Source organism: Dermacentor variabilis, chromosome 6, assembly GCF_050947875.1.
Source record: "Dermacentor variabilis isolate Ectoservices chromosome 6, ASM5094787v1, whole genome shotgun sequence".
NCBI classification, from domain to species: Eukaryota; Metazoa; Arthropoda; class Arachnida; order Ixodida; family Ixodidae; genus Dermacentor; species Dermacentor variabilis.
In genome coordinates, this window is record NC_134573.1 from 160,053,522 (window position 1) to 160,067,474 (window position 13,953).

The window sequence follows — 13,953 nt, forward strand, 5'->3', positions numbered from 1 at the left end:
CAGGTTCAAGTAGCGCGACGTATCAGCAGCCTGTTGGCTACCATGTGAATAGGTTTTTTTTATGCGCAGCTTCGTCGCTTCGTGCTGTGGTTTGTGGGCGTTTCATCTGTTACATGCAGTTCATGGAAGGAAACTCAAACGCGTGCATCACCCCTTGTTAGTCGTGCGTCTCAACGAATATTTTTGCTACGTGTGGCCGTGATCAGCGCCAGGTGAACCCAGCAGACATCATCATGTTGCTCATACTCGACGACGAACACAAACAGCACCTCCAGTTTATCAGCAGCGTCGACGAGCCGGTGGCAAAGGAGTTCTGCAAGATCGCCAACGAGTTCCTCGTTCGCGGAGTGAACCCCAAAGTGTACCACTCTGCCGCGCAGAAGCTCCAAGTCGACGACGACGTCGTTCAGGGTGCCGTCGAGGGGCTTTCCCACCTTCTCAGCCAGGCCGCGAAGCTGAAGCTCGGCGAACAACACTTACGAGAATCGCTATTGCTGCTGAGCTTTCCCGAGTCTGTGTGCGAAGAGCTCGTGAAACACCACGTCGATAACGAGAGGAACGTGCGCAAGCTGCTGTCTGAGAAGTCCATTCCCTGCTGGAGCTTCTCGCATCTCCAATGGAGACTGGAGGCCGAGGTCGCCAGTCGCTGTCTGAAGTCGCACGTGACGCCTCTCGTTACCTTCAAGTTTCATCTCAAGCAAGGAGATGGCAGCGAAACCAAAGAAGTGGTGTTGCAGACGGACCCTTTGAACCTGTTGCACATGACCGAATCGCTGGAGGAAGCGCTACAGAGTGCAAAGTCTCTTCACATGCGAAGAATAGCGAAGCACGTCAAGTGATAATTGAACGCAATAACGGCACTCGACATCCGGATCTTTGTCTTACCCGTGTTGTACTGAAGCGTTTCGCGCGCAACAAGAACAATGTAATACAAACCTGCACCATTTGCTGCGGTGCGATACTACGATGCAAACAAAAATATTGCTTACCGTGTTGCTTGATAGGTGCACCATAAAGGCGTTCCTTCACATTACTGGGGGTGTTTTCGAGTGCTTTGTATCTGCATAAACTACACTCACTGCCACTAAAGCAAAAACAAATAAGAAAAAATGGTAAGAAAGCAAACGTCAGTGCATTCAAGCATTACTGCCAAAGCAATAGCCCAAGGATGACCAGGCTATCTGCAAATGGCAAGCATGCAGGATGGGCCAAACAAAACCGACAGAGGCTAGTTTCATTCAGTGGTTATACCATTTATTTGTACGAAAGGGCTACACATTCAGGTCACCTACATATCTTCTCTTTATCATATATAAATCTATTATATTACATACATACTGAGCTCAGAGGATTGTCACAGTGTGTACGCATTCTTGTGACAAAAAAAAGGGGGGAGGGGGGGAGTGCCCTGCTTTTATTTTCCTTGCAGTGTTGGGAAATACGCAACTAAAACAGTACTGTAGCCACATAAAAGGCGTGCAATGCACAATCAGTTCTAAGGCTTCAAAATTTCGTGCAGCAATTCACTGGACTATGTAGAAGCCGCGTTTCCAAGGAGTGAAGCAAGCAGCTGCTGTTTAGGCCTTGATGTGCCACAGCATATTACATCACTACAAGCAAACAAACGCCATCACGGAAAAAGTCCTTGTCACTTCGCCTCAACTCCAGAAAGTAAAGGACTGCTCTGCCCTCGACTGAAGTTGACGCCATGCTTCAATGAAGCTCCTCGGCGATTCCCAAGCTATTTCATTAACCACGCTAATTGTTTACTCAAAGGCACTAAAGTAGTGATATTTCTCAAGCAGCTCTTTACAGCAGTAATCGCCAACGAGCATTACTGAAGAACACTGTCGACTTCAGTTCATGGCAGCACTGTCGTACACTTTATGGAGCAGAGGAAGAAATTCTTTAGGCACATATCTTACACACACCAAGCTATACAATTCATTATAATGAACAGCACTGATTTTTAAAACAAAAACCGGTCTCACAAAGGCTATGCAAAAGAGCAGGGCTTAAAGGAAAAGCAGACGGCCTGACAAATGGGTCACAGCCCTTCGCTAGCTGGAATGATGAAATAATTTGACATCAGTGAAGAACACCACTGCTTGTGCCTATCTACAGCACCTGACAAAAATTAGAAAAAAAGTTTGCTTTTCAGCAATACTGTTACTCTGTGTTGACCGCTCTTGTCATGTGCCGGACATACAAGTCAATACATTAGCAATACACAAACACTATAGTACAAGGGGACACAGATTAGTGCAGCCAAGTGCACACCCAATTATAAAGGATTGGTACTCGAAACCAAAGCTAGCGCACACACATTTCACACACGATGCAACACACAAGTCAGTGTATGGCATAAATGTTTCACGGCTCTACACGTCAACTAGACCAGTACCCACAGCTTTATTGCTAAATTGCATCACAAATCTTACAATAACTATCTAACAACGTAAGTCAAGGTACCTAAGTCACTGGCAATATATTTATTTAGCACACAAATGTTGTGCCCCATGATAGGATGCCCTTTTGAGTTACAGCAGCATTAGGGGCCCCCCCTTTTTTTCTCTTGTTTCTCCACCATGTTTCTCCTAGCACCTGGTAATTAAGAAACCTATCTCTGCAAAGTGGAATGTAGGAACATCTTCATTTTATTAAGTACCATGGAACTCATGCCATGCTCTCAAGTATGGGTGTGCCCATGACAAATGCAACTTGCTCAGCTCCTATTCAAGAATAAGAAAATACGGAAATATCTTCCGAAGAATTCAAGAGTGAGTGCACCATACTACCGAGTCGGACATACAATTCAAAATGCTATCAAATACAATTCTCAAGCGCCAGTAAAAGACATTTAGAGGTGCAGAACAATAGTTCTTAAAGTGGCACCGAATAGAAACACTAAATTCCTTTGGACTGATTAAAATGTTCTTTTAAAGCTCTATTTTCATTCATTTTAAGGTAAGAGGAGGACTACGCACTGTAACCCCAGCACCGAGATGTCGAATGATGTCGCAAATTTCCAAGTATATTGCGGCACAGCTAGTTGTTGAAACTTGCTAAGTTTTTGGCTGCTTTAGAATACAATGTAGTCCATGTTAAGAACACTTAACTAGGCCCGAGTCGATACTGTTGAAATCCACGGTGAGCTCACGCAGGACCTTCAAGATGGCATTGACAACAGTTTTGTTTTTTATATTTTTTTTCTGGCTTATAAAGCTTCATCTCATCGTACGAGTGGCTTTTTTGGTATAGCAGAAGCGTAACTTACTGGTACAGCTCATTGTTCTCTCTAGTGTCGCTCTAAGGTACATCACTGCTCTGCTTACATTAATTTGTTTTTCTTAACATGATTACCCACGGAAAGCAAGCACATCAAAGAAGTTGAGGGTAAAAAAGTATGACTTCAAGGTGGTATTCTACAGTACAGCGCACTCGGCCAAAAAAAAGTTATCTTGAGTCCAGTTCACCAGAAGAGAATCAGTGATAAAAATGAGTCATCGGTCAGCACTGCAACCTGGAACGGTGGTTTTGCAGTGGTGCATTTGTGCCAAATCTAAAGCTCTTACGGTAAAAATGATGCAAAGCGACTACTTAGAACGACAGAAAGCTGAGCTAGTTGGTAAGGATTCATTACGCAAAAAAGAAGTGAGGCGTGCAGACAGGACACAAGAGTAGAGAAGTGGACAACACACTTAGAACGCCGACTGGCGTTCGTGTTGTCCACTTCTCTACTCTTGTGTCCTGTCTGCACGCCTCACTTTTTTGCATAATGCGACTACTTAAGATGAATACATCTTTCAGATACATAAATTTCACACTGGTTGGTGGTTTGAAACAATATAAAAGAAGTTATTGAACTTGCTTTCTGCTTGCCTCGTAAAAGCCACATTACATTTTTCAGCATTTGAAACTTGCACATTACCTACAAACATTGTAGAAAACAGTCGCAGGTAGAAGAGACTCAAGCGCCACACACTGGCTGCAAAAGGATATGTACTTTTGTATATAGATAAGCTAGCTCAGCAGATAACAAGATGCACAAGAAATTTGCTATCTCCTGAAGCACTCACTAGACTATTCAAGTACAGGAACATTTAATAACACCTCATTTATATCAGTCAGCTCACACGGGAGAACAATGTGAAGGATGTTTTCATTACTTTCTTAAACAACATAAAGAGACAATGACCAACAACCCCCCCATTTATCCACACCAATGTGTTAAGAAACTTTTCATTTGTACAGTTATATCCGGAATGTTAAGATCACAAAAAATCTATGGATATACCATTTTTATGTCACAGCCTCCACAAAATATGTGAAAGCTTGTTGGCAGCTGACTCTTTGAAGATTCGATTCACTAGCTCTTGACAAAGATGACCCAATACTCCGATCCTTGTAATACACAATTCCCAGCACAGTAGCCAAGTTCGCCAGAGTATGCCACAACAACTGTGGTCAATAAATCAAACTGTACGCTCCCCACAGCGTACTAACATTTTGGTCAAAATGGTGTCGGTGCAGCCAGTGACTACTGCAACCATGGATCCTCAAATGTTCCATGGTATCAGAGGTCAGCGTGTAACTCTAGCCGTGTAGTAGGCTGGAAGTGTAAGTGCACAGAATTCGAAAATTCAACCGATGCATATATGCGGCATTGGGGCATTGAACGTGATTGCTTCTTCGATGGAAATTTTCTTCTTACAAATTTTGGGCCGCCAAGCTGAGGGTGTGACCCTTATACGAGTCTCTATGGTAACTGGAGCAAGTGCCTTTTCTTGGCCAAGGCAAGATTTCATGTGCATTTTGCACATGAAAGCCTGATTCAAAATGCTACACTCAAAAGAAAGAAGTACTATATGCACGAATACATTGCATGATGACCCTGGAGATGGCTACCTGCTCTAGAAATTGTAAAGACGCAGGTTAAAAAATTTTTTTCACGGGCCTTACTTACTTAGAGTAAGTTAAAGAATTCTCGGTGCAATAGCTCCTATTCCCAGTATGCAACCTGCGTTGCTGTCATTGTGGGTGCACAGACTGCAAAACCGTTAGGAGCTACCTCGATGCATGAAACCTTGCGAGTCGCTGGCATTATCTTGGAAACTGCGCACAAGTTCGGTGACCAACGCTGCCAAACTGCACAGCGTCACTCCGTCATACTGAGAGCACCAGAGGTGTGTTCCTAAGATAACAGCTGCGAGATGTACACATGGCAAACAATAATCAGCAAAACATGCAAATGTGCAGCTCACACTCCACAGAGCGCCAGTGACACAGCTATAATTCTGGCAGCGCTGTGAACATGGTGCAAAAAGCATTGCGCCATTGTTCACGGTAGGTATCATAAGTATATGGGCTGCGGGATCATAGAATAGGCTGACAGTTTCTGCAAGCCTGGTAGTTGGATTTCCAACCTTTACTAATATACGCAAACATAGTGCTGCACAGTTTTACTGTCTGCAGTCGCAAACTACTCTATTTCAAAATTTTATGAAATCCCACAATCCTCCCTGACTCTATGTGTGTATGCGATAGTGAAATAAATACTGTTGCTACTTTCGATTCATCATTTGCTAGGGCAGTAGCACTTGAACAAACAAAAACTGCTTGGTTTATCAGTTGCCATCCATACAGCAATCATTGGCAGTTTGCCTGGCCTGTGATGATTGACCAAGAAATCATAGGTTGAAAAACATTCAGTATGCGCGAGGAAATTTCTTCTTTAAGGCAAGATGGCCAGCACATGACCCTGTGGCATAAAATAGTTGAGGTGGTGGCCATTGTGCCTTCCACCCAAGTACTGGACATAAGGCTATGTGTATAGGCTTTTGTCGCTGCTTCCATGTGGAGTGAGAGTTGCAATCACACTCATTTCCGAAAGTGCAGTAAACGCCGTATGTCTACTGTCGCAAAGTTATGCTCACGTCAGTGATGGCTGGATATCCAATAACCACAATGTGAGATTAACAATACAAAGTTGAGGATCATTCCAGCAATGAGTAACACATGCTGTTCAGAACAGGGACCTGGCCAGGCACACAAAAGTGGTAGTACAAGTCGTTGCATAAATTCCATAAGGAAAAAAAAAAATCACATTACACTCACTCACAGAAATGAAATTTTCTCGAGACATCAAGCTAGGGTTACCGAGTAAGGAGACTTGAAAAATTCAGTGAGAAGTCCCAAAACATGCACTTCTGTGAAAAACTCGTTCCAAAGCCATAAACAGGCCATGTAAAATGACGGTATGTATGCAATTAAATTGGTTATACAAAAGGGGAAGCGGCTCAGGCCACAAAGCAAGCCTCCTCCGCATTTTTAGTCCTGGTGCTTTATAAAAAAAGAGCACTTCGAAAAAATGCAAGATGATTTGCACGAACTGGCAGGCCGAAACTGGTCTGTCATGGGATGTGCAGTCAAGAATTGCATGAAGTCTACATGTGACATTATGTACGCCTTTCCTCAAAGAGCCATCTTGATGTGAAATTTATCTCTGTTCAATAAATCCACAATCCAGGTTGTTTAAACCCTGGCTGCTCTACAGCCCCCAGCGAGTCTAACTGTGGACTTGACACCACAGTTTTGTACAAGCCCACCAAGAAATAATAAAACTTGCTACATCAACCGAAAGATAAACTTTTAGACTCATGAACTAGAAAATTTACTGAGGGTATGTATGAGACCCCAAGTCATGGTGGAAAAAAAGAAATCAAGCAACTCTAAGACCTAACACCAGACTGCATGCAGAAATATTGAGAATTTCAAATCACAGAGAAAATAGATAACATTGAAATTAGGTAGCATCTCAATGAGCGTAACAAATGTTTCCTATGAAAATGTTCACCATCATAGATTCGTTATGACAAGATTGATAGCTTCATGTCCTGTCTGACAATGCCAGGCTAAGATACAATGAAAATGAGAGGATTTACAGCAATGTATGGGACTATATTGCTTATCCGTGAGAAAAGATTACAAAACCAAAGCACTAAACTGACAGTTTCTATCGCAAAACAGGTGCCAGAAGAGCCAAGAAATATGGAAAAGAATTGACAGAACACTGCTGCCAGTATACTAATCTGCAGCTTTTACAACCCATTAAGAACACAAATGAAAATGAACATTCAGTATATACAGGTGTTATGATGAATCACACATATTAAGAAAGATGAGATACTTTGTGCATGATATTTGAGCCGATTACAGTACACACCCACGCAAGATGGTTGGTGCTAACTGTATTCGGAAAGGTGGCTTATCTCCAGTGAAATACACAATACAGCAAAACCAACATTGCCTGCAACCTCGTCAGAGTAATCGGCTCCACACATTCACACATTCGTGCACCAGACCCACTGCAAGCTCAGAACGAACTATTTTACACTCACTCGAGAAATCTTTCACAGGCCACAAATCACATTACCTATACATCACAGTAAGGTAATAAGACAATGTTTAATAGAATGAGCAATTTAGATTGCTGCCTATACCTGGTGACAGCCGAAGAATTCAGTACCGGCTTTACTAACAAATCCGCAATGCATATAGCCTTTGTGTATTCACACTCAGCAACACAGTTCTCAAGAGACTGATTGTGAAAGTTTGGCCTCTGCCATGACATCACAGAAATGAGCAAACTTAATAGGCTGGCGCATGTACAGTCAAGCCCACATGTAACAATCACACTCAGAGCCAAGTTCCAGCTACTACGAACAGTTTCTGAACCAGCTACTTTGAATTGGACATTGTTTTATTTAGCACTGAATTCCTGGGTTCTCACCGATTATAGGTGTCACATCCAAACCAGACCAGTGGTCATAAAGTATCTTGAACAAGATGACAGAAAAAAGCAAACTTCAAGACAGAACGATTACACATAGTCCCACCTACTCTCAACCCTTAAACCTACAGCTAACAAAAGTGAACTGAACCAACTCTTACACAAGGAAAAAGCAGATGGTTCCCTTAGGTGAATATTGCCACGAGCAATATCACCGCATACACGGGAATTCAAAGGGGTGAACAAAAGAAGAAGGAAAGCCCAAGCAGCATAAGAATAAGCAAATTGTGTAGCACATAAGAAAAATGATTATCAGTTATGCTTAAAGAAAGGGGGGGGGGGGGTGTCAGCATAACTCACTGCTTGGAAATACAACAGATGAGACCACTGCACTCACATCCAAGGCCAGCTTGCTTGAAACTAGTGTTTTAAGCCGACAAAAGAACATACTTTGTTATCAATAAACTTGTCACTTGAACGTAAACTTCTGACCACTTTAAAAGCGTCAGTCTTTTGTGATTTCGGAATTTCCCAGCTGTACTATCCATAACAGAAGTAAATGAAAGTCTTGAGATAGAGCAAGTGAGGACTTAGTTTTGTATTCCTTAAGCCTTGTTAATGTGGCAAAGCTCACACGCAAGCCATGATCGCACCTTAAGTCCCTCCATCCATGCTGCATGCACAGCAAGCCCCACTGAAATCTCGCATAAATCACATCACCAGAGCAAATATTATGCAGCAGGGCTCACCAGAACCGAGATGCGATGACAATGCTGGTTGCAGTAGTTATGGTAGTAGTCGTATTATTGTTAAATGGCACAAAATTGGCAATGGTAGTATGGTACTGTTACGAGTACACAAATGCAAGTTATTTTAGTGCAGGAAACCATTTACACATTTCTCAATTCTCTTGCAAAATGCGATCGTACTGCAGCGGCAAACTTTCGTTATTGGATGTTAAATAGGCCAGTGCTTAGCTGCACGGTGATCTACTTATCGGACAGCCACTTCTGCTATCAAGCCTACTCAGCGATACCTTTTCGCATCGCAGACAGCATTGTTTTTGGCCCCTGATATCTTGACTAAAAGGAAAGCTCCGCATAACGAATGTTAATCACCATCGCAGTAAGAGCATGGCTGATGCCTTGAGAATGCAAGACACCCTTCTAACACATTTTATGCCTCCTAAACATGCACCAAGACTCAAATTAAGGCTAAAGTACCTTTCAAAACCATCGCCGACTGTACCAAGCACCAATGCCATAATTTCCTTTACAGTTGTTACACCACAATACGAAAAAAAGAAAAAAAATGGAACTCTCTACGTACTAAAACACTACTACAGTGCTTGGCCATTGATGCCAGCATTTTATAGCTTGACACAATCTCAATTTATAAATACGCACTCATTGGTAAAATTTAATACTTAAAAAATTTACATGGCCTGGAGCAGCCTGTATACACCCTCATTCAAATACTTATGCACTTCCGAGATTCTGAAGGGAGAGGGCTACACTGGTCTTGCAATGCTGAGTCGACAAGTTGGCTGGAGGGTGGCCGGCGTGCCGGGGCCTCTCTGCCTTCAGACGGGAAGGTTGCACAAGTCTGGTGCGACCGCGTAACCTGGTCAGACAGCAGCACTGGGTCAGACAGTCAGGGTCAGCTTTTTGAGGCGGTCGATCTCCACCTGAAGGGTCATGCGCAGCTTCTTCTCCTCGTCAATTTCAGCCATGAGGTCGCGCACCAGCTTGCTGTACTGGTTCCGGTTGGACTCCACGGTTTCTTTCAGAGAATTGATCTGCAAAAGTTTACCAATGCTGTATCAGAGAAGGAAAGAGGTGGTTGTTGGTCTATGCAAGGCTCTCAAACATGAGTCTTGTGGGCTGTGGGCCACTCGTGTATGTACTATCAAGGATGAATAAAATGTGAACACAAACTCGAGAGCAAGATCTCGGGTCGCTGCATACCTGGCCACTAAAGATAGTACAGGCTTCACATTAAGCGCACAAACTGAATCTGTGTGCATATTAGACATATTGGCAAAAGCATAAATGGAAGACTGTGATCTAGCTGACCATAACTTGTTTGTAATTCATTTGTCCACAACTGTACAGCTCATTGCAGAAGTTGCAAAGTTGCACTTCCTGACAACTTCTCCATTCATCCAAGAATATAGGTTGGAAATGGGGTAGTCATACAAAGAAGTATCCACTGCTCTTCTCCATTTGGGAATCGATGCCTTGGTAGCGACAATTTTATTTCCCCCCTTGAATATTGTGCTTAGAAAACACGCTAACTTGGGATACAGTCTGCATTTGCCTCAAGTATTCAGCCTATATACAATGAATGCCTATGTCTTAGGAAAATCATGAATCGTTAAAGTATGGGCTATTCGCTTTTACATCTTATTCCATTGTAAGTTTAAGAAATCACAAACAGGACAAAGGAAAGAAATGCACTCAAAGCTAAAAAGCAGAGTGAAGTAAAACTAGGACAACAAAGGCGACGTAGGACGTGTTCTGCACAACTACTTGTGAGCGCACGAGGTCTATGAAGGTTTTTCTATGCACTGCATGAGATTGTCATGTGTCAGCGCACCTTCGATTGCCTCGATTGACAAGGAGATTGAATATCTCCACGATTTATCAATTCTTAAATTTTCGGCGTCTGAGTAGGCATGGGCGGTTAGAAGAGCCTGAGCGCCCCTTCTGATGGTTGTGGCCGCACAACCATAGAGTGTGTGCGCTCACATACACAGTTCAATTACGTTTTGGACATGCGCGCTGAATGCTCTTCTGCAAGAGAGTCGAGCGGCAATTCCTTAAATACCGACTACTGCCCAAGTGCTGAATTGGAATATATCTATTCCAGTGTATCTACAATCTTATTTTTATCAAATACCTATGCAAGCCCATCCATATTCATGAATAGTCGGATGCGGTTGTTTAACTTATGCCCATGTAGACTTATGTTCTTTCCACTCCTCTAATAGAATATAAAGGCTATTATTAAATGAATGAATGAATATAATGCATGTTTACCTGCAGAAAACATTTTTTGCCACTTTATGGTTACTAAAAAAATTGTGGCAAATGTTTTTTTATATAGGTCACTCGGAAAATATTAAATTTGCAATAAAAAAGTTGACCCGAAGAGGGGGGGCTAAAAAAAATTGCCCCTCAAAGAGTTAACAGGGCTCTTTGCAGTTCTAGACTTTGCTTCATTCTTTGTTGCAACTTTTCAGGCAACATATGCTCAATAAAGATAAAGTGTTAGTCAGTACTTTGCATTGTCCAGTTCCTTTGTTCCATTTCTACGCTCTTCCACACAGGATTTTCAAAACTGTACTCTTGTATCTATGAGTATGCCACAGTGCAGCTAGTCGTGGTATTTCTGTATACAAGGTAAGTCAGTTCTGTGCCTAATAGTAGGGATGCTCGACTACCCCTATCATGTCCCCTGACATTCCTCTTCCTTCAACGACTCACATCTCCTGACGTTTGGTTTCCCCACATGACATACACGTGATGGTGGGAGTCGGGTGTCGTAGTTACGCAGTTGCGATGAGAGACTGTGCAAGCCTCTCAATGTTAACGTCCCATGACAGAATGAACAACTTGGACATGCATGGAACTTGCTTCCTTTTTTTTTTTTTTCGAAAGCAATGCTGCTCGAGGTTTCCACTCTTGGCCGTCGTCCCGGAGAATCCACCATTGACCTTTAGCGTGACCTATGTGTAACGTCATACCAGCTGTGGAAAAGCGGGGCCCCAAATCGGCTCGTCGCGATCGTCCCAGCGAATCCTCCACACGCCGCTGCCGTGGGGGAGGCGCTCGCTCTACGTGACGTCATGCCAGCTGTGGAAAAGCGGCCCCCCCAACTTAGCTCGTCGCAGTCGTCCCAGCGAATCCTCCACTGTATGTCGGATGATGTGTATAAGGTGAAGCTGCAACGATGTGCTACAGCTAAGAAGCAGCAGCGTGTGGAAGAAATGGATGAAGAGCAGGAACAACGTTTAGCTAAACGGCGTGCATATTATGCAGCCAGGCGAATGCGTTCAACATCTCTTGATCTGGCTCCATCTACAAGTATCATGCATGCTCTCAATGCTGACGAGACTTTGGCGACACCTGATCGTTCGACAGCAAGCCTTATGGATGCTTTAAATGGCGACGAGACTGCATCTACACGTTCGATGAGCAGCATGGAACTCTACAACCTGAACAGAAGATTGCTTTCGCAATCTACTAAGCTTAGCCTAGCTAAGCCTCTGCCAATTTTTATTGCGATAAAGACTTGCCCTTAAGGCATAATTCTTGGTGCGTATATGTGTATTATATGTGTGCTGTGAGGCCTGTGTTGTGTATGAATTGAAGCAGTGTTTTGTGGAATCTGTTGTCATGTATCCAGCTTCCTGTTCTTCAGCTGCAGGATGGTTATGTGCGCTGACTGTGCACGCTGCAAGACTAACCTGTGGAGTGCTCCCCATTCGGCTTCAGAAAGTGAAAGTGGCACGAGCGAACAGGATCTATTCATAAGATAGCATCCAGAAGTGACTTGGGCATTGGTGCTGGGCGAACATTCATTTGTGTGGTGAGTTGAACTTCCTTAATTCCTCAGCATGTTCTATCAAGGAATTATTATTTGTATTTTGGCTAGCTGAAATGCTGGTACAGCTGGAACAATATGTCATTTTTTTTTGTATGCTGGCATAGTCGTGTGCTGTGTCTTTTGTTAACAAGAGCATTGGGACCACACAATGACTTGATTCCGTTTTTACCAAGACGTGATTTTTGTGTCATAGCAGCTGCCACACTCTGCATGCTTATTAGGACACTATGCATGTTCATCACTGCAACTCTTACTTGCAACTTATTTCAAACCCACAAAGGCTTTCATCAGTTACACTTTAAACCATAGTTGACCACACCGTTACCCATTTCCATGCTAGGGCAATAAGAACAAGTAAGAACAAGTGCGCTGACAATCGACCGCTTCATAATGGTTTTCACAATTTAAGAAACCCATGCATGCGATGAGCCCTGACAAGTCTCGATTTCAAATGCATGCTTTTTGCATTTATATAGATAAGAAATGAAGCGCGGTTGCACCATCCCATGCAAAATATCTGCTATACAACATGGAAAGGATGAGTGTGCTGCTGTCAGCTAACAGACTATCTACCATGTTGACCTTCAAAGTTTTCGAACATTCCGCAAATAACACCGGGGCACACCTAGAATGTCGACGAAGCTACCAGACGACACAGAGTTAACGCATTTTAGTAAGTACCTTCCATGTTATCAATTTCTGCTAAGGAGCATGCTACGTAATAGCTGATGAAGCTTGTACCCAGCCTCGTTTTTCTTCCAGTTTATTTTCAAGCAGACACATCTAAGTATGCTCGCACAATGTGTGAAAGCATCAGGATCTGCTGTCTTCAATAGAAGAAAAAATTTCTTACATGAGCAGATTGTATTTCAAGTGAGCTTACTATACTAAATATTTACAGTGTCACTAGCTAGCAGATCATGCCAAGCAGAAGACTAGAACACCCACCTGGTGCTGGAGGCTAGTGAGCTCCTCCTTGGGCACGCAATTCTCGCGAAGCAATTTTAGCTCATTCTTGAGCTCCTGTACAACATCACCTTCAGCTGAACACAGGCCCTTCTGGTTTCGCAGAATTACAGGTGCTGCTGTCACTGCCGGAGCTTCCTTGGCAACTGGGCTCCGGGACAGCACAGCTGATTCTGCACAGCAATGTCGGCACCAAAATAAGAGTCTCTGCTAATGATGACCAATGTGTGGGCACACATCGGCCTTGTAGCATCGGTTTGCAAGTCTTACATTCCATTCCCCTAACTCCCTCCTCACACCCAATGTTATGCTTGTTACTTGTGCAGGTTGTGCATGCATACTGTGTTTGAGTGGACCATTTCACAAGTCCTCAATCTCATCTGGAGAATCATGCCAGGTGTACGGTCAGGCAAACATCTCCAGCATTCTTTAAAAAATGTCCCTCTCTCTCAAGGGCTTGTTTATGAATGCCAATACATACTTTCCCTTCCAACTTTCACTCTAGATTTATTGCACTGGTTGAAATTTAGCTAAGTGCAAAACTTTGCCAACACACCCTTCTCCGTATTAATGTGTGTTGGCTA

General features: G+C 43.2%; 2 protein-coding genes across 6 annotated transcripts in view; one reads left to right on the forward strand and one right to left on the reverse strand.

Moving 5' to 3' along the window:
• The first annotated feature begins 22 nt into the window (after positions 1–22).
• On the forward strand, positions 23–3,440 carry LOC142585586 (COMM domain-containing protein 2). Its single transcript, XM_075696461.1, has one exon. It carries the CDS (start codon positions 234–236, stop codon positions 837–839), a length of 606 nt encoding a protein of 201 aa, XP_075552576.1. The 5' UTR covers positions 23–233; the 3' UTR covers positions 840–3,440.
• A 5,751-nt stretch (positions 3,441–9,191) lies between these two features.
• Positions 9,192–13,953, reverse strand: part of cindr (CIN85 and CD2AP related) — a 33,916-nt gene continuing 29,154 nt past the window's right edge. For all 5 annotated transcript variants that reach the window (XM_075696458.1, XM_075696456.1, XM_075696457.1 and 2 more), the window contains 2 exons: positions 13,352–13,542; positions 9,192–9,590 (listed from right to left, as the gene is read on the reverse strand). In XM_075696458.1, coding sequence (XP_075552573.1) covers positions 9,438–9,590; positions 13,352–13,542 — 344 coding nt within the window. In that variant the 3' untranslated portion in view covers positions 9,192–9,437. The remainder of the gene's footprint in view (positions 9,591–13,351; positions 13,543–13,953) is intronic.

Coding starts and splice junctions, on each gene's coding strand:
- LOC142585586 (XM_075696461.1), top strand. CDS start 234: ATGTTGCTCATACTCGACGACGAACACAAACAGCACCTCCAGTTTATC.